The 21,359-nt window shown below is 28.2% G+C and overlaps 1 protein-coding gene across 1 annotated transcript; it reads right to left on the bottom strand.

Annotated features, from left to right (window-relative positions):
- Positions 1 to 334: 334 nt before the first annotated feature.
- Positions 335 to 17,484, bottom strand: LOC107455062 (uncharacterized). The gene is made up of 2 exons (XM_016072470.4): positions 15,981 to 17,484; positions 335 to 1,109 (listed from the first exon to the last, which is right to left on the bottom strand). Exons 1-2 carry the CDS (start codon positions 16,907 to 16,909, stop codon positions 776 to 778), a joined length of 1,263 nt encoding a protein of 420 aa, XP_015927956.1. The 5' UTR covers positions 16,910 to 17,484; the 3' UTR covers positions 335 to 775.
- Between the last annotated feature and the right edge of the window lie 3,875 nt (positions 17,485 to 21,359).

The following is a 21,359-nucleotide window of genomic DNA, read 5'->3' on the forward strand; positions in this document are numbered from 1 at the left end:
TTTGTTTTAGACCTAAAATTTATAAATTTCAAATTTATAATCATTAGTATTTAAATTTATAACGACAATAATTAGATTAACTTCAGTATCAATAAAAAAAGTAATTATGTTTCATAAGACTTTGCTTTTTGACAAGAAATTTATAAATTAATAACCATAATTATTTGAATTTATAACAATAATTAAGTTATAATAATTAATTAAAACATTCACAATTTTTCAATTCATTATTATGATTATATTAATAATTAATTATTTAAATAATTATAAATAATTAATAATAGATTAAATAAGTTTTAATTACACAAATAATTAAAACAATAATTAAATTCAATAAAAACAATTATTAGATTTACTTCAGTTTCAAAATAATTGAGAAGACAAGTAATATTTTGAAAATAAATGATATAGCCATAACAGTTAAGGAAAAATAATCTTACCAATTACATCAGAATTAGTTTTTCAACTGTATTTGCAATAAATTACACGTTTTGCAATAAATTACATGTTTTGCAACAAATTACATGTTTTGCAATAAATTACACGTTTTACAATAAATTATAAATTACATGTTTTGCAACAAATTACATGTTTTGCAATAAATTACACGTTTTACAATAAATTATTACATGTAATTTATTGCAAATATAGACAAGGGCATTGTTTCTCGTGTTTAAAAAATTGATGTCTTTATATTTTTGATATATAAAAGATCGCTTATTTTTATATCAGTCCATGTCAGAGTATTTTGGTTTCAATTTTTGTGCAGGTGTTTTCACGCATGGTTCATAGCAGCAACATGGAGATGAGACAATGTCGCAGCTGCATCGTATGCTGACGTATTCGTGGGGTAGACTAGAGCGGAGGGATAGAGTCCAGGTTCGGATTTCACCATAGCCATAACAGCAAGTTCGTCCATGGGTTTAGAAGGGTTAAAATGGAAGTCACGTCCGATATCGTCGGTAAAGTGATGGCCACAAAGGGCAGCTTGGGACATCGCGGGAGATGTTCTGGCGGCCGCAGAATGAGGACCAGGAGAGACTATGTGGCTATTTCCTACGCACAGATGAGGCGTTGATGTTCTAGGGTGATGACTGATTGTGCTGTCACTAAAAATAACAACAAACGTAAGAAACAAACATATAGATTGTAATGGTAAACATTAGTATAATAAAAAAGGCAATTGCAGTGTTATCTTGATGGTTACACTAAGGAAAAATGTAAAGTCAAAATTACCAGAATATGGTAATTTTCATGCTCTATGGGAACACCGAAAATCTCGATAATTTTTACCGAAGTGCTTTGCTTATAAATATAGTGAAATTTAATAATTTTATCACGATACTTTAGAGTATGGCATAAGAACCATTTATGTGGTTAAAGTTATTTTTCAGTTTTGTATTTTTTCTGTGTGGTATTAACATGTATAATCTTGGAAACCAGAATTTTGCCTACATCGTTAACATTTGAACGGAAAAATTACCAAATGAATGGTTTAGTTTATCATATAGTTTTATTATAGTTTTATTTCGACAGAAATGTCTTTACAATGTGGTAATTTTACCAGAATATTTTTCTCCGTGCAGAATTGATTTTCGATGCAATTCGAGACACAAGTTTAGCACTAATTTGAAAAATTATTTATATATGATAGAGCCAACTAAATTTGCTTATTCCTTTAGTTGCAGCAACATTATGTTGACAATTGAGTGCCATTGTTCAGAAAATGCCTTTTCCAGAATAAACTTGACAAGATCTACTAAAATTAATTATTTTCGTTGTTATAGTTTGCAATGCTTGTTGATTAATCAATGTTAGTAAATATTATTGAAGTTGCAAAATTATATGAAACATCCAGACATTAAAACATCAAGTTAATTTCTGAGACATTTGATTAATTGACAATTTATTAATTAATATGTAACTATATATAAACCATATACCATATAAACAATGTTGAAAGAATAAAAAAAGCATTGTCATTAAAAATATATTCAAGTTTATTAGTAATTAAAAACTGTTAAAACAATAAATATCAGCAAGCGATAAATAGGTCACCTTTTAAGCATTTATATCACTGCTAAGTCCTAATTCAATGAGTTTTAGGCCATATTTCACCTATCTTTAGCCAGAGTCATCGAAGCTAATTCTGAAAATGACATAAAATGCCAGTTCGAAGAAAAACTAGTAATTTGGTGAAAAGAATAACTTTTGGTGATCTACAGTAATTTTTAAATATTAAAACAATTACTTCCATCAAAATTATTTGGACACTTACAAATTTGCTGGAATTGAGAATTACACTGGGGAATATTTTTTTAATTTTTTTTTTGTTCCATTGGAATTTTTAAAAGACCTTCGGTACTTTTGTATTGCTGATTTTAGACTTGAAATCGGTTTCTCTTTCCAAGCTGCGGTTTTTTTCTTCTTTGCATGACCTTTTTAGTCTCTCTCTCTTTTTTTCTGGTCGAAATTCTGTTTAAAAACGTTATATATATATACCAGGGAATCCCATAAATGCTTTGACAAACTTCTAGGGGGGCGATGGTCTTGGTAAAATTAACCATGAAGTATGATTTCAAATAAGCTTTTGTGAATTTGTGCAAATAGGATCCTGCTATCGCAAAAAACTTTTTCAAGAAGTTTTTAAATTGTAAAGACATACAAGATTATGCTCAACACAGTAAAATTTTAATAAAAAAAAATTAAATTTTCAAAAATAAACAGCATTCTCCCCCCCCCCCGGAGGGTTTATTCGATTAACAAAACAATAATGAAGATAAACAAATTTGTTAAGGGTCCGATTGAAAGATAAATTATTTTGTGAAGGGTCCGTTTTTAAGTTAAAATATTTTGTGAAGGATCCGTTTTTTTGAAAAGATATTTTGTAAAGGGTCCGCTAACGAACCCAAATTTCTTTTAAACAGACCCCTGTTAAAGCATTACATGAAACCATTTATTTGGTTGAATTTACGTTACGCATTTTTTTAATAAATGTGTGGTAATCACTACTATAGTTTAGAAGATCCGAATTTCCGGTAAACTGTTAGTTTATGAACGGAAAAATTTCGGAATGAATGGTTTAAATAACGTGTGTTTTGGTTTTTATTATCAAAATTATTATTATTTTTTTTTTAAATTCTGAAAAACACTACCATACAGTAGGGTAATTTTACCATTTCTCTTCGCCTGATTTTAAACAGGTCATACTAGAGAAGCGTCCTATCAGCGTACTACGACATTTCAGAGCACTGGTTCTCATGCAATATTAATCATGACGATGATCCTTAGTTAATTTCAAGAATTACACGCCACTCTGTTATATATAACGTTTTTAAACTTCCACATTTCGACAACAAATAGATAGATAAAAATAGATTTAAAACGTAATTTTAAAAAAAAATTTAAAAAAAAATCTGCTGCCTTTCTATTTTCAGATTTGAAATTCAAATTAGGCAAGACCAAGTATTTGTATAAATGCAACAAAAACGTTTTTGGTCAACCTGTTGAAAGCATTTTGGAATTTCTGTGCGTCATTTATATTTATTTTGTTCTCATTGTTCTTAATAAACCCAACATATTTGTTACGGTTGATTTTGGAATTTTTAATTTTCTGTCCATTTAATCATATATATGTAACATTCTTCGAATAAAACTTAAATCTTCGCACGTAGCCCAGAATATTTTTTTTTAATATTACCATTATGCAAGAATAAATTCGACAAAAAATGACAATATTAAATTAATAGTACATAAACATAAAATTAAGATTATAACTCACTGCACGAACACACAAAACCTATGCCTACTAGTTAAAAAATTGAATTTTAACTAAATAAAAATTATTATAAACAAAGAAATCCCAATATTTTGAAGTATGAAAACCGTGATCATTTAACACCAGATTGATATGAAAATTGTATCTGATTTAAAGTGAATTTCACAGTGCTGACTTCGCTTTCTTTTTATTTTAATAAGCATACTAAGCAAGTTTAGAAATAGAATTATACATTAAATTACGCTTCGATTAAACTCTCAATAATACTGAATTTGACCACAGACTATAGCACGCTAGTGAAGATGAAAAATTTTGCCGAATTGGCCATTTTTCAAAAAGATTAATACATTTTAAAATTAATTAGTTATTTTTCTGTTCTCACTGATAATTTTTAACGACAAGGTGGTATATAGAGCTTAGAATTATTATAACTTCATCTTAAGAGTACACTACAAATTACGGTATAAAGTACCGGCACGGCACTGTGGGTGCATCATCCGTAAAATTCATTTACTGTAAAATCCATTTTTACCATAAAATAGTATACCATAATTTTTACAGTAACATTAATTAAATTAAAGTGGTTAAATGATTTTATGGTAAATAGAACTGTAATAAAAATTAATTTGCATAATTTAATTATAAATTATAATTATTTCTACCCTGATTCAGTGATCTTATGGTGAATATAACCAAAAAAAAATTTACATAATTTAATTATTAATTAAAATAATTAATTAATTTAAATCCATCGTTATTTTTGCAGGATTTATTTAATCAGAGTTGATTTTATGGTAAATATAACTGTAAATATTACGAATCAGATTTTTGTCCCCTCACACGTTCCGGTAAAGATGGTTTTTACGGTAAAAAGTTCCGGCACTTACCCGAAACTTTTACAGTGTAAGGCGCTTAAACCTTTAACTACGGCTTTTTTTTTTCTTTAGGAGATAAAGCTTCGAAAAACACTGTTAATTGGATCATTTGGGACTATAGTGATTTGAATCGATTATTTATGATCTTTGACACTGGATGACATAAAGCGAAGCATGTATGAAACTTTTCCAGAGATTAAAAAATGTATTTGAATTTGTTTCTAAGACATAAAAATAGTTGAAGCATTGAAAACCAAATAAGCCTTCATAAGTAGGTCACCTTCTAAGAGCAATTAACTGAAAACTTAAATCATATGTCACATTTTCCAAACGAGTTGGGACGGCATGGCTTCAAGCTATGGAAATGTGCACTTCGACCCTAATTTTTCATCCATAGCGGAAGTAATTTACGGGGGGCTATCAAGCTCCCTCCTCGCACACGGTTCTTCCGATCGTGGATGTCGGAATTAAGGGGGGGGGGAGGTAACAAGAAGCGTGAAAAATCACGTACATATGGACTGTTGGGGTACTGGGGTCGTTAGTATTTTGTTTAGAAAGTTCTCACGGAATTTTAGGAGTTTTTTTTAGAAAATAAACAAGCTGTTTGATTTATTTCGTTTTCGTAAAGATAAAGTATGGGTTTAAAATGAATTGAAACTTTTGATAATTTGAAACCTTATTTTAATTGAAAAAAATGAAAGCTTGGGTTTAAAATGAATTGAAACTTAGATTATTTGAAACCTTATTTAAATTGAAAAGAATAAAAGCATGGGTTTAAAATGAATTGAAACTTCGATAATTTGAAACCTTATTTTAATTGAAAAGAATAAAAAGATAAGATTAATCAGCGATATGTCTGTATATTGAAATATATTATTTTAAGAAATTCTTCTCAATATATTTTTTCATAACCCTTAGGATAATTATGTCACTATTAATAGCAAAACAAAAGCTTTATTTCCTAGCTAGCTAGCTTTATTATTTTTTTTCAAAGATTTAATTTTGGAAATTTTTTTTCCGGTTTTTTTATTGTATTTACTCTTAAAAGATTTTTTACTAACACTCGTTTGACTTATATAACAAGTTCTGAATCTAATCTGAAAGCATGATTTTCGTAGCTGTTTCATATAGATTTCGAATATTCTACTGTTCATGTAGGTTAGTTCAACTTTGACAGTTTCACATTAGGGACCGTTAAAATATTACACATTTTTGGCACTTATGTTTTGCCCTTTGTCAGCAAAAATAAATTATCATTCCCTCCACGCTAACGTTAAAAAAAAAAAAAAAAAAAAAAAAAGCGACATTCCTCTTTCTTTTTTTTTTTTTGTTCAACTTGTACTTTGCTTTAATAGTAATAATCTATTTTCAAGAATTTTAGGACTTAATTCAAATATAAGAGGTAACTTTGAAACAAAATTTGTGATTTAATTTATTTCATAAATTTTTTTAAATCCTTGAAAATTTTTTCACACTATTTCTTTCCTTAAATTTCAAGTAATTTTTTTAATTAAAAAAAAAAGGAAAATAATAAGATTTAATAGGTTATATAAGGATTGCTCATACCTCTCCTCCGTCTTATCAGTAAAAATAAGAAAATCACCACTAACACCCTTCCCCCTTGTGTTACTGGGGTGACGCCGAGCCACCTATATATGTGCCACAAAAATAATGAATGCTCCCACGATCAAAAATACGGCTTGTTAGCAATGGACGAAATAACTCGTCTTCCAGGAATATTCGCTGTGCTCTATTTTTGTATTAGTGAATATGGTCATTGATTGCAATTGATTGATATTTTTTAGAGTAAAATAAACAAGTTAAAAAGGAATTTGAATTTTATTTCCATTTTAGTGCAGTTGAGGAGCTCTAAGTGCAGAGGGTGGGACTGAGACGCGATGAAAGTGCTAAGTACCACCAATAATTGATGGACATTTTAAAAAAAGAAAAAACTACGAGTATTTTTCTTTAGAATTTTAAGTTTATAAATTTTTAACTTTTTCCAGTTGTAAATTCGTATTTAACAATCAATATACAGAAATTCTAATTTTTATATTGAAGTTGATATTTGAACAAATAAACTAAAACTTTTTCCCTGCAATTCATTATTTTTTCCCCCATTTGAATCCTTTACAAACCTTATTTAACGATATAAAATTTAATGAATCATACTGCCACAACACAACTATTAATTGCTTACATCTCCAATGCGGATGTTAGGATTCAAGTATATCAAAAATGTCCAAACAATTTTTGTTTCTTCTAAAAATTTATTTACATCAGCTTGTTTCTTGCCAACACCTGCTCTTTTCGAACATTTTAATTGCTTCATTTCCCAGCAAACTGTTCGATCGCAACGATTGCTTATGTAATGAAATATTTCAAAGCCTACAAGAAACACTGAGTTGCATTTGAAATTCAATACCAAGTGTAACACTTTCACATCATAGCTGATATCGTCACATCGGAATTAATCGAGAACCTAATCTACATATCCATTCATTAAAATTCATCAGATCACCCAAACAAATTTTTAATTCAGGCTCAGTAACTTGAAAAAAAAAATACTGCGGTAATGGAATAAATCATTTAAACTTATTTTTAAATAAGTAAAAACTGGACAATGAGATAGTTTTTGAAAAATGCCATTGTTAGAAAGTGATAGTTTTGTCTGGTAAAATTGTTTTTGAAAGGTATTTGGTTGGGCAGGGCTCTTATTTTTTTTTTTTTATAAAACTTTGGAGGAACAAAATATGATTCCATTCGAAGTTGTAAGTTTTTTTTTTCATTCCATTTAAGATTCGTGTTACTTATATAACACAGATAATTAAAAAAAAGAATTATAAGAAGTTATTTTTAAAAAAAATTTTTTGGAAGGAAATATTTTATTTCAAATTACCCATGTTATTTCAAACTACCCATATTGTTTACCCGTAATTTCATCGGAACTATGGGTTATCAACATTTCAATATTCAAACGGAAATTTTTAAATTTTATTATCGTCCTTAAAATTTTGTAATACTTACACTTTAATTGCTGTTTGATCTTAAAGGCTTTTCACAAGTCTTATTATCTAATTTAATAATAATAAAGATATTTTTAATCGGGAAAAAGAACTTATTCTTTGAACCAACGATTTGATAAAAATTAGCAATATTCGTAATTTTCACTTCCAAAATTCTTGTTTTAGGGCAGGTTATACTAAAAGAATTTTAGTTGTGCCTTTTATACAGCAATAATAAGAAACTGTTGTATAATTTGTTATATAACCTTTTTTTGAAAATAATATTTCTTACAGAATAGGCCAATATAGCGCCAATTAGTTATATACTAAGAACAAAAGCTATTAGTTACATCTATTGCCATATCGCACAAAAAAAAGCCGTAACTACTTACATAAACTCTTCTGTATTTAGTATAACATTATACTAACGTTTTGAGCAAAATATGCAATTAGTACAGTGGTGAAATATGTTAATGCAAAAAATAGCAAGAAAATTCTGTATCAAGCAATTTTTCTTTACTAAAAATCTTCATTTGTAAATTTTCTCTAAAATTTGTGTTTCTTTTTTCTAACGGAAATTTGTGCGGGGGAGGGAATACAACTGATTTGGGATGTCAGAGGTACATAAGTACGAAGAAAAAAAATGCGTGATTTATTGAGGTACTTTATCTATGTTAAGCGTCTATGTTAAGTAGATTTTTAATTGTGAGCAGATTTTTAAAAGCTAATTTGTATTTATTGTGTATTTTTCCCTCATAATACTTATAGAATAAAGTTTTTCAATAAATAAATTATGTAAATATTACAAGTTAATAAAATATTATTTGCTTACAGAAACATTCATTATTTACTTTTCCGCGTAGTTTTAGACAACGTTTAAAGCTGTAGAAACTAAGAAAATTATTTATATTTTAGTGAGCAAAATAAAGGTAAACAAAATCCAACTAGGATATTAATGCATGAGTCAAACATATATATATATATATATATATATATATATATATATATATACTTGGATGTCGATTATTCGAAATAACTGAGACCGGATCTACTTCGGATAATCCTGATATATGGATTATTGAGGTTCCGCTGTTTCATTATTTATTATTATTCAATTTTGATTTACAAATTCAGAGAATCGAGGTTTTTTTTTATTATAGTGCTACATTACATTTAATTATAATCAGGGCAGTCAATGTTCAATATAGCTTCGTTCAATTTTTTAATAAATCAATTGAACAAATCCTCTAATTCTGAATCGTTATTTGGTTTCCTTACTTCCAACTTCACCAGTACGCTTGTTTGTTTTTTATTTATATAAAAGGAGAAATTTTATGAAGTGATGCTTTATAAAATTTTATGTATAGTTGAATTTAGACGAAATATTATTAAAGCCGATAAAAGAAAGGGGGTGGGGAACTAAAAACATGTATTAAAAACTAATTGGAATCTACTTTTGTTAACTGAAGTATTCGAATAAAAGAGGTTCGGACAATCGAGGTTCTGTACTTGAAGTGCAGTAAAAATTTATGATGAGATTGAGAAAGAAAAATCCTAACAATCTACTTCGAGAAAGGGATGTTTGGGAACAAAATAAATTTAACATTTCTCTTTTATCTCTCTCTCTCTCAAAAAAAGGATAAAATGAAAATTATATCAATGTCGGTCGAAAATTAAAAAAGCTAGTCTTATAAAATAGTTTACTTTTCTCCTTTTTTATAACGATTTACTCTGTTGAAAGTAATAAAAGAGAAAAGGCTGTAAATAATATCAGAAGTGCCTGATAACAGTAATGAAAAAAAATTTCTTTAAAGGTTTTTTATTAATCTGTTTTTAGAGCATTTAAATATCTTACACTCTTTTATTCTACAGTAATAATTTTAAAGATTGCTTTCTTTTTTTAAGTGGCATTGAGACGTACGTTTAAGGATGCCTTAGTTCATGCTTATGCAGAAATGATAGGTTGAACTAGGATATTTGATTATGGAATCAATTATTTCTAGATTTGTTTCAGCGAATATTTAGAAGAATTTTTTCTTTTTCTTAACAGGTACACGGAGAAAAAAATATTGGTGAAAATAACGCACCGTATGATTAAAATATTTTCGGTAAAAAAACAACCTAATTCTTGTAATAAAACCAAAATGTGCAGTATTTAAACTATTGATTTGATATAATTTTCCGTTCATATCGTAGGATTATCGGATTATATTTTTTTTCATTGCAAAGCTGTGTTATTCTACAGCAGGTTTGTTAAAAATGGTTCCGCAAATTCCGAATTGAGAAATAACGTAAAATCGGGCTCTTTTCAGTAAGGAATGTGTGAAAAGAAAGTAACTTTCTTTTCAACTAACCTACTTTAATAAAAAAAAAAAAAACATAAAAACTACATCTTTGAAGAGTTGTAATCTTGAAATTATCGGCATCATTAACTCGAATTTTTAAGAATTTTGTGAAAGGACCATTTTAAAAAGTGGAAATTATTGGGATGGGTCTAGGGTAAAATAATTTGTGAAATGTTTTTTAACGGATCCATATTTAATAATAGATTCCTGATAAATATTTTAAAAGAATATTTTTTAAAAAATCTGCTTTCAATTACAAATATCAATGGCTTGATTAATTATCAGAGGCCCGGGCCTAGGGCCCCCACATGTCTGGGCGCCATTTAAATGTTGCAAATTTTGCGTGTTTTCTCTAAATCAACAAAAATTGAAATAAAGAAATGCATTAATTTACTAACAGTATGTTATAAAAAGTTTAAAAGCATTTTCTATGTATAAATTTGAGGGCCAATAGGATCTCCAACAGTTCTCTGCCTAGAGTCCTCGGACTTTTAAATCAGACCCTGAATGTTACGATATTTTCACGACCACAACAAAAAATATTCCTTTTAAAATGCAAATGTTAAAATTACCCAACTAGTTTAAATAGATATTTTACGTATAAGAAAAATTGGACCGCTATGTATTTCCTCGCTGCTTATGTCATATATGAGTACAGTGTTCAAATGTAAGTACAGTGTTGTACTTACATATCCTCGCTGCATACGTAAGTACAGTGTTTCAAAATAAAAAAATATTCAACTCCAAAAGCGCGTTAAAAATAACTTGAATTTAAGTTATAACAGAAAATTTATTAAAAAGAAACCATCATGGTGCTATCGAAAAGAACAATTAACTTTAAAGCGTATAAATGATAAAAATTTTCATCGTGAGTTATTTTTTTCACTAAAAGAAAGCTTTTTCTTAAATGGCCTTCTTATCAACATTCACCAAAAGGTTCGGATAAAAAGAACAACCAGCCATCCGCTTTACTTAGAGTGGAGCATAAACAATTTCTTTTTCTCTCGTTGACTCGCCAAGATTAAGAAAATTAAGTTGGAAAACCCTTTTTTTCTGAAGTTTTTTTTTTTTTTATCTAAATAAAAAGAGTGTAAAACTGTGATAAATTTAAGAACACATCGACTCGCGAAATATTTTAAAGCTTGACAAACGTTGTATGTGTGTGTATTTAAAGCACAGCTCTCAATTGCTTCTTTTTTATGTTATGTTCATTATTTTAATCTCATATTTTACATTTATAAGCTGGTTTCCGAATAGCACTTTAACATAGCCTTACTTAATTTATGTATTTAATTCGTTCTCACTATGTACAGTTAATTACGCCATGGGTTTAAACTTAAACTATAAATTGGAAGCATTTAAATGAGAGTAGCAAAAAAAAAAAAAAAAAGAGGCATAGAGCTGTTTTAATGCTCTAATTAAGCATCTCTGAGTTGCATACTTATTCTTTGTACCAAGTCAATACTGAAAAAAATGCTTGTACTGCATCTGAACAGCAGTGCGGATCCAACTGTTTAGATTTTTATTTTTTTCGATGCTTTTTGTAATATTTTTTTTTCAATGAAAAAATATGACTTTGTTACCTTTAAACATTTAATTATTTTATTTTTTAAAAACTGGAATTTCTAAAAGATCCATTTTTTAAAGGAAAAATAAATACGAAAAGTAACCGTAACATAATTGTTTTTAATTTTTTTTTTTTTTCAATTTCCATGCTTTTCGTTGAGTGCAAAAAGTCAACTCTAATATCTCTATACCTTTTAACTATTTTTTTAAAAAATTTCTTATTTATTTCGGTGCAAAGAGCTAACTCTAATATGTATAAATATTTCAAAAAAATTTTTGTTATAAAAATGCAACTCTTGAAAAATCGCGCTTTTATAAGGTAAAAAATTCCGAAATGCTCCAGATTTGCCTTTTTTTATTGCTGTTCCACTTAAAGGTTGCTTAAAATCAACATACTTATTTTCCATGCCATTATGCGCATAAATGTTTAAAAATTTAGAAATTTATTGATAAAATAAAATTTTATTTATAAAAATGTATTTAAAAATGTAATATGATATTTGACGTCACTGTAATCAAATAACTGTTCGTTAACTTATTCTGTTTTACTTAATTTTAAAGTAATTTTTAATATTTATATAAAAAAGGGTACTAAATTCCATAAAATATTAACTTTTGTGTCTGAAAATTATTAATTGATGATGTGATTATTGTGCTTTGTGTACTTCTTATTTTTTTACTTTGTTAAAAACGGAAAAAAAACTTTTATATTACATATCTTGTCATAATTGTTTTACAAAGAAAAGTAAAATGCTCAATTGCGCGAAGCACATAAAGAATTTTTTGTTAGAAATAAATTGGAAATATTTAATAGAAAAATCTTCCTTTTTTTTTGAATTTACACAAAAGCTAACATATTCAAGTTTTCAGTAATCACAAAAATATACCACTAAGTCATCAGTTTCTTGTTTGAAATTAATAATAATTTTTAAAGAGCGTCATATACGTTTCACCAAAAAAAGAAAAAAAAAATTAGCTAAGAAATTATAAATAATTTCGTGGCTGTACAACGCAATCCGTTACGTAGAATTTATTGTATTGACAAATCTTAATCTCAACTGTTTTTTCTAACCTCTTTTAGCTTGACCCAAATAATAAGATAAATATTAGTTAATATTTAATAGATGGAAAAACCCAGCATTTTATTCTAACAGTAATAAAAAAAAACATTGTTTACTAAAAATCAGAAAATAAATTAATAAGAAAATCGCCTAAACATACTGCAAAAATTAAAGATACAAAATTTTTGAGTAAAAATGGAAATATTATACAAGAATTTTTTAAAAAAAGAAGGGGGGGGGTTAAATTATTCAGCAACGTCTGCTGAACTCAGTTGATAAATCGCATCTCTTCCTCGCGTTAATTATTAAACACATAGAAGCTAAAATACGACTTAAAATTATTAAGTTACCTGCTTAAAATAATAAGCATAATTTGTTTGTTTGTAAGAACTGTTCGCTTTAAACCTTTCATTTCTGACCAATTTATAGCTCAGTTGGTTGTTTCAGTTTTTTGTTGCCAACGCGAAAAAGGAAATTTCATCAGTTTTGTGACAACATTAATTACACAAAATATTAATTTAAAAATTAGTCTTTTATGTAGCGTAAATCGGTACGAAAATTTGTAAATATTATCTTTACGAAAACACTCTTTTATTACATAAAATTTGCTACAGTTTAAAATAAAAATTAAAAATGAGTTAAAATAAATAATTTTTAAATTAAGAAAGCTTTTTTTTTCTAATTCATTATTTATGTTGTTGAATACAAAACACGTTGATCTAACAAATATTTTTTTTTTCTTCTTACATATAGGCCTATTTTACATGTATTGACAGATACAGCTCTTTTATGCTTCTATACATATTACATACAGTTTTTCTCAAAATTGGTGAGCGTGAAGTTTTTAATAATTTACCTGCCTTAGCAGAAAAAGCTTATAAGAAAGTAATTTATTGTAAGTAATTAGTAATTAAGAAAGTAATTAAAATAAGTAATTTATAGAAGTCTTATAGAATGGTTTAACTTAAATCAAAAAATTTATTCAAAAATCCATTCATAGAAATATTCCTTGTATTAGCCAAACATTTAGATATGTTTTTAGAACACAGATAGTTCTATTAACAAATAAATATCTATAATTACTTATCTATATCGTTCACTTCAGTCCCAAAGAAAAATAACAACTATCTTCTACACTTTATTTTTTTTTGTACATGCATTACCGATTTTTAAATTACTACTTTTTAATTTTTATTTTATAATATTTTTATCGGCGCACTTGTTTAAAGATTTTGCTCATTAAAGTTTAGATAATCGTTATTTTTAAAATATTCTACAAAAATAATTCGCAAATAAAACCCATTTAAATTAATCTTGCATTTTTAAGATGTTTTTTTAATCTAACTAAATATAAAATTAAAAATCTTGATGGAATTAATAACATTAATAAACAAAGATTCCAATATCTTTGGTAGTTATCAGCATAAAAATTCTAACACTAGCAATAGTTATCATCTCTTCTGACTCTGATTGCATTTTTAATCTTGATTATTATACAGATTTAGAGCCTAAAAATTTAAACTAAAAGTGTAGTTCCTGTGTAGTAATACAAAATGTATGACATGATATTATTACGCATTATTTTAGGATAAACTTTCAGTTACCGTTTTACTACAATTTAACTATAAATAAGCATGCTTAATTTTTATTAAATTGTATTTACTTCTTAAATAAATTTCTTGTAAAACTGTGTCTAATCAATAATATATACAACTAATCAATCAATCAATAAAATCCAATCTAATCAGTAATCTATTTAACGAATATAAATACCACAAAATTGGTATTTGAAATTGCCAGTATTAAAGTATTTGAAATTGCCAGTATTTGAAGAAGTCCTAGTATTAAATTTTTGCCCTATTGCTAAATAATTTATTTGCGGATACAATTCAACAAGATTTTATAGTAACGGAATATTAAATTAGAATTAATTAATGGATGAAGTTATAATCCTAGCCAAGCCAAATTAGGTTTAAATTTGAATCCAATCTATTCGGGGTCAAATCTATGATCAAAACTGTGTCAATTCAATAAAAAGTATAGTTAAATAACTCTTCTAAATGAATAATTTTAATGCGAAATTCTGTTAATTGCCAAGAAGCAGAAATGATTGAGAGGTAATCGTGGGGTTTGTGAGCGAAGCGAGCAAGAAGTGGAGCCCTAACTCCTTCATTTTAACAGAGAAGAAAACACAAATATAATGTAAATTTTTTGAAAAGTATTTACCGTTGTGACCAAAATTTATCTTTAGAATTTTTTGTTTTTGGAAATACATAGTTTGTCCCATTATTTATTTAATATACACTATCAGAAGCATTAAAAAGTATGAAACTTTTCCAAATAAAATTTATACTGAAAATTTACATAATATTTATTATGTTAAATAATTTTTTTTTAAATATCCTGAGATAGGACTGTGCATTATAAATCAACATCAAGCACAGAAATTAAAGAAAATTGTTTAGTCTTATTAACATATTAAATTATATACTTTTTCATTGTATTAACGAGTATAAATAAGAAGTTTAGTGAAAGAGCATGTCGAGTCATATTCTTCCGGTAAGTTCTTTATTAGGTGAAATTAAGGTGAATTTGGAATAATTAGTTTTCGAATGTATAGAAATATTAGGAAGATTTTTAATTTTTTTTCTTTAAAATTTGCCTTATTTAAAAAAATTTCAAAACAACTCAATATTCTTAAATTTACAGAAAATTTTCTGAAGATTGAAAATTAAAACTTTTTCAAAAGGATACTTTACTATGCTATCTTCAGGACATTTTGTAATACCAAGACATGTCTGAATGAAAGAGCATATCGAGTGATATATTAGTAAATTTCGAAAAATCAGATTTAAAAAGTATATAAACATCAGGAAGATATTCATAATATGAACTAATAATAAAGCTTAAAGAAAATTCAACATTCTATGTTAATGGAAAAAGCTCTGAGACTGGAAAATTTAGATTTATTCAAGATGTCGTTTTACAGGTTTATGAAATTTATTGAAAATGAAAACCTGGCTCAGAGGAAAAACATGTTGTGTGACATTAGTGAATTCGAGAAAACAGTTTTAAAATATATTGAGGATTTTCGCAAGATATTTTTTTTTCTTTACAAGTGCCTTATTTAAAAACCTAAAAAAAAGTAATTCTATATTTATACAACCAATCATTTCTAAGCTTGAAGATTTGAATGTCTTGAAAACGTTGAGGCTTATTAGTAGAATATATGTTACGACATTTTAATTAATTTGAAGAAAGAAAAAAACAGTTTTAGAATTTATAATCTACTAAAATCTTCAAATAATTCAATAAAATTGAGCTACATAAAAATTGAAGAACAATCTTACCTTCTATAATGATGGGGAGTCCTATCTCTTTGTCGCCTATTTTTGAACCAATTACTAACTTGCGTCAAAGTGAGTCCAGTTTTTTTCGCCAAGCCTCTCTTCTCATCTGGAGTTGGATATCTGTTTTGTTTGTAGCATTCCTTCAAAGCAATCCTGGATTTTTCTTTAAAACAGTATATAGTCTCTTCGCCGTCCCAAATTGTTTTTGGAAGAGGAAACTTCCTCCTCAGACGATATTTGTCCACTGCACCAAGAGGTCTACCACGAATCTTTTCTGCTTCCCTATAATGGGCCTTATACCACATTTGCTGAAGGTCATTGTGATATTGGCAATCAAAATTATGACTTTCCAGAATGTTGTAAAGGTCCTTATAGTTGCCTCTGTGGAAAGCTACCAGAGCTTGACCCCTAAGAACTGATTCGTTACCTCGCAGTAGATCACTAGGCGGCAAAGACCACAAAAACCTCGCAAGTCTGTCAATATCACCACGCTGTTGCAGAGCCTCACACATGCAGGCCACCTGTTCTGGAGAAAAAGTCAGATTCTGACCAGACAACAATTCAGTAAGTTTTGCATTTGGTGACTTGGAAGAACAATAGTCTGTTCGGGTGTTTGTTCCATCACCACTTCCGTGGTTACCAGTGGTGTAGTCGATTCCACAGTTGGTTGTAGCAGTTGTACCGCTGGTTGTTGGAGCAGATGCAAGACCAGCCGCAGAACGGGCGTGAAGAGCTCCAGGATGGATTTGGGCGGCGCGCCTTTCGACGGTTGCGCCGTGCTGGCTGCGGGAGACTGCAGCGATGTTTGCCGCGGAAATTCCGGAATTACTAGCATCCAATGGTTCGTTTTGATACCGTAGTGGTTGTGATTGTTGTTGCCTATTTGGCCCACCATAGCAGGCTAATGTTTCAGTCTGTAAATTGGCCATTTAGCATGAATATCTCAAAAGCACAGTTAGCCTTCTTTTCGTAAGATTAAAATCTTAATTCTTCTCAAAACCAATTTGTTCCAAATAACTTTTTTCCCGCAATCTGTTAAACAGATTCAAATATTTAAGGAAGGTTTTAATCATTTCGAAAAAAAAATAAAAATAAATACGTATGAAGATGAAATAATTTACAACCTAAAAATTGACCATAAAGCGAGCAGTGTTAGTGTTTTTTTTTTCAAGCAACTAAAATACATCCAACATAGAATAATATATATAAATTTATAAAAATTATCGTAGCAACCTCACGCATCTTGATTTAAGGCAATAAAAACAAAATGAAGGGTCAAAAATAACAACTAATAAATCTTGGATTCACACCAACTAAGAGATCTCCAATTATCCTCAAAGAAAGGCTCGCTGATAAATTTTAAATTAGATAGAAAGAATTCTCACTCCAAACTGTGAAGTGAACAGCAGGATGAGCAAGTTGCACTTTAATGATGCTCCCAATATCTGGTTGAAGATCTGGTTACGCCAAACACACGGGCGGGACGCGCGGCATTATAGCTTTCGGAAAATGATGGACGTGCGAACGGCGATCAGTTGGCTGGGTTACCGTACCACTAACGATCGCCAGTTTATTGTTGGCGGTATGTTTTCTTGCGCCAATGAGTTAGATTTCGGGCAGGGGGGCTCTAAATTTTCCCGTTTCGAAAAAAGATCATTATTTGAAGATTTGGGGCATTTGTTTTTATCTTATTGAATAATTTGAAGTTTAAAGCTCCTTAATATTTATTGAGTTAGAGGAATAGTTTGCTAAAATTTAAATACTTCTGTCCATAATTTAAAAAGTCGATACCGAAGCACGACCTGGATGCTTTTCTCTCTTTTTTTCCCCCTTCAAGTTATTAATTCTTTTCTGATAAATGTTTGTTTTAATTTGTTCAATTAAAGTACGATAGTTTACCAGTTATTGGACAACTTTTCGTTACCTTCACTTCTCAAATAAATAAGTAAGAAGAAAATTGTGTACATCTGTTAAAACCGATTCTGATTCATAAATGGCACTTGTATTATGTATAATGAACTGGGCAACAACGGTAGATTTCGCTAAAAATTTTAACTTAATAATCATTCTTTTTTATACAGATCGTCATTTTTATACAGATTATCGATATAAAATTTAGTTCCTGAATAGCATTCAAAATTCATAAAATTCTTCAACACTTTAAAATTTTGATGTGCATTAAGTTTTCCATTTTCAAACTTCAATGCATAAAATTTGTTTTATACAGAAACAAAAGTAACAAAAAATCATTCAAGCAGAGTGGAAAAATTAAAAACTTATTCGATATTATTTATTATTATTATTTGTATTGCTAGAAATAGGTGACAGAAATAAATTAAAATTAGAAAAATAACCTACCTATTCGTGAAAAACCAACTTTGAGCTATAAAATTAACAATGATATGATTTTTTGGCAATAAAGGAAAAGTTTTTTTTTTTAATTTTTTTAGTCCGTATACCATTGTTTTTATCTATTATATTTATTATTAACATTCTACTTTATATATTTCTATCGTTGCAAATAGAATACAATATATCTAAATGGAATAGAATAATGCGTTGCATTTTGTAACAGTGCTTTTAAAAATTATTAAAATTAACAATTATTGAAAAAAAGTATTTTCTAAGGTTTTAGTTTAATATCGTTTTGTTTAATTCCTTTTCTCAAAATTAAAAGTTATAAGAAATTAATTAATGAAATGATTTTCAAATTATATTAAAAAAAAGTTTTTGAAATTTTCTGAATGACTGTTTTCTTCTCTATACAATTTCTCTCATACGTTTGAAACATGAAGCAATTTCAGCCACACCTATCATCTATCTATATTATATAAAACGCTAATACGTACGTATGTATGTATGTATCAATAAAACCGATTATATTTCTTTTCTCGCGCAGTTTTCATTTTTAATTGATTGGATTCGGCGCGCAAGAGCACGTAGTGAGCAGCCAGATAACAATAACCAGAGTGAGCATTATCAGGTTGTTCAATTCAGATTCATGCACTAAAAACATGACAATATTTAATTTAAACTCAATTAGGAATTAATTAATTAATTGAAGTGAGAATGCTTTAAAAGGCCGCTGTTGAATTGATATTTTTCTACTGGGAGCTACCTAAACGTCTAAAAAACGTTTAAGTGTTTGTATTGAATGCATTGAATTTTTTTATATTTCGCGTTTATTTATGCATTGAATTTTCACGCTTTAAAATGCAGAATATTAGTGAAGCAATATTTGATAATTTATTTTGCTAATATGTTTCTTATTTAGCTAATGTTTTGATTTTTTCACCTTGTACAATCTAAATAGCTAATATACTTTTTTAAAAGCCAATAAGAACATTGGTAGAATTCTTCTACATAAGTACAATACTATGTCTTTGATGATAAAATACTGTGTCTTTGATGATAATATATTATGTCTTTGTGCTAGAACATTGTGTTCATTGGCGAGCGAGCCATGGTTCACGGCGTGAACCACATAGGATTGCGTAGCAATCCTCGGGGGTTGGCGAGCGTTAGCGAGCAGGGGGCGGAGCCTCCTAGTTTATTATAATAATTAAGCTCTTACATCCATAATAGTTTTAATATGATCCTCACTTAAAGTAGTAAAAAATATTTCTTAAACATTGCATAGCTACCCCTGTTGCACTAGTAAAAAGTGAAAACATGTAAAAGAAAATAAAGTATAAACATTTTTATATGTTTGTCGGATACTTATTACCTTAATTCTCAATTATATTAGTTCTTCTATTTTATGAATTAGCTGAATTGCTTATAAAATCATTTTCAGAACAATTAAAAGATCTCTTTCTTTCTCTGTATGAAAAAATCGTAAGATGCGCTACACTTGCTGTTTTGGGAGTCAAATTTAACGTTACATTTTGTTTTACTGCGCAAAAACTACATGAATTAGAAACTTGAGTATGTAAAAGAGTGCACAAGGAGTATAATCGAATAAAAAATCTGATATTTGATTATGAGTTTGAGAATTATCCGTTTTTAAACTTATGGTAAAATATATCATGTAAGCGGATCTGTTGCCTCCTGAAATGCAACTATGGAGTTCAAAATTTGATGTACCAAAAAGGCTATTTTCTTTCTAATTTGTTCGAAAGTTACTGCAATTTTAAATAATTTCTTATAAGAATTTTTTCCCCTGTTTTTGCTTTAAATAATGAATTTTGTTTCTCAGAAAATCAATTATAGAGGAAAATTTTATTCATTTCGTGATCTACATTTTATAGGCTTGTGCTTGACTTGATGTTTATAGTAACGGAAATACTGAATAAATAAATAATAAAATAATTTTCGAAAATTAAAAAAAAAAAACTTAATTATGTTCTGCACCAAAAAAATTTAAATATAATTTTGCGTGTAATTTATAAGAATCGAGTTGATATAGTCTCGCTTAATTTTCCAGGTATTATGTTCACTTTGTATAAAATTTGTCGTAAAATGTGTTGCAAGACTTTATTAGCAGATGAAAATTCGGCGATTTACTTGATAGCATTAATGTTATTCAAAAGCCCCCTATTTTTCATCGGCCTATCACCTATTTTTCATAATTCATGTACACTAGCCAGTTTTAAGGAATACAAAATGAACAAGAAAAGTATCATAAACTGAAGAAAAGTTATTAATAATCGATGAAATCTTATAAAAAATTTTCTTCGTCAACAAGCTATTTTTTTTAAAAAAATTATAAGAAAGTCTTGCAACATATTTTAAGATAAACTTGGTATAAAACGAAGATAATACCTGGAAAATTAAATGAGAATTTATCAATTCGATTCTTATAAATTTTACTTCTTACTCTTTTAAACAGAAGTAGTATTTTTTTTTTTTTTTAATTTTTTGAAATTATTTTACCTTTTCGTGTTAGGAATCGTGAAGTTTTTAAAAAAATTGCGTTTCACTTTTTTTCCAATATTTTCCTCATATTCATAAATTTGGCACTGATAGTAGATTTCAATTTAAGGTCAGAAGTTACGTATTTGTATTGCACATAACTAGCGAGAAAAACTTACATAAATCTAATTATCTGCTATCGCATATGATATCGCAGCAATTAATGCTTTCCTGGGATTCGTTGGAAATTTTTCTTTTAAGTAAAGATCGGAGTCTAATTCTTAGGAAAGTCTGGAGCCGGAGTTAGATTCGATGAATTCAACTACCGACTTCAAAGCTCCACTATGAAATTATGCACAAAACTGAAAGACAAGCACCGACAAAGTTAAAGCAACTACAAAATTTTAATTTTATTTTTTTCTACTGGTGACTTTACGTTATTAGATTCAACAAAACATTTTTTTGAAATTCGTCGTATCAAAGATTAAGTTTAATTAGAATCATTTGGCATGATGCTGCGACTCG

This window comes from Parasteatoda tepidariorum, chromosome 10 (assembly GCF_982258835.1).
Source record: "Parasteatoda tepidariorum strain Cologne lab strain chromosome 10, Ptep-v5.0, whole genome shotgun sequence".
Taxonomy (NCBI): Eukaryota; Metazoa; Arthropoda; class Arachnida; order Araneae; family Theridiidae; genus Parasteatoda; species Parasteatoda tepidariorum.

Coding starts and splice junctions, on each gene's coding strand:
- LOC107455062 (XM_016072470.4), bottom strand. CDS start 16,909: ATGGCCAATTTACAGACTGAAACATTAGCCTGCTATGGTGGGCCAAAT. Junction 1,110..15,980: donor ACTCCCCATCATTATAGAAG/GTAAGATTGTTC, acceptor TGTTATTTTTAG/TGACAGCACAATCAGTCATC.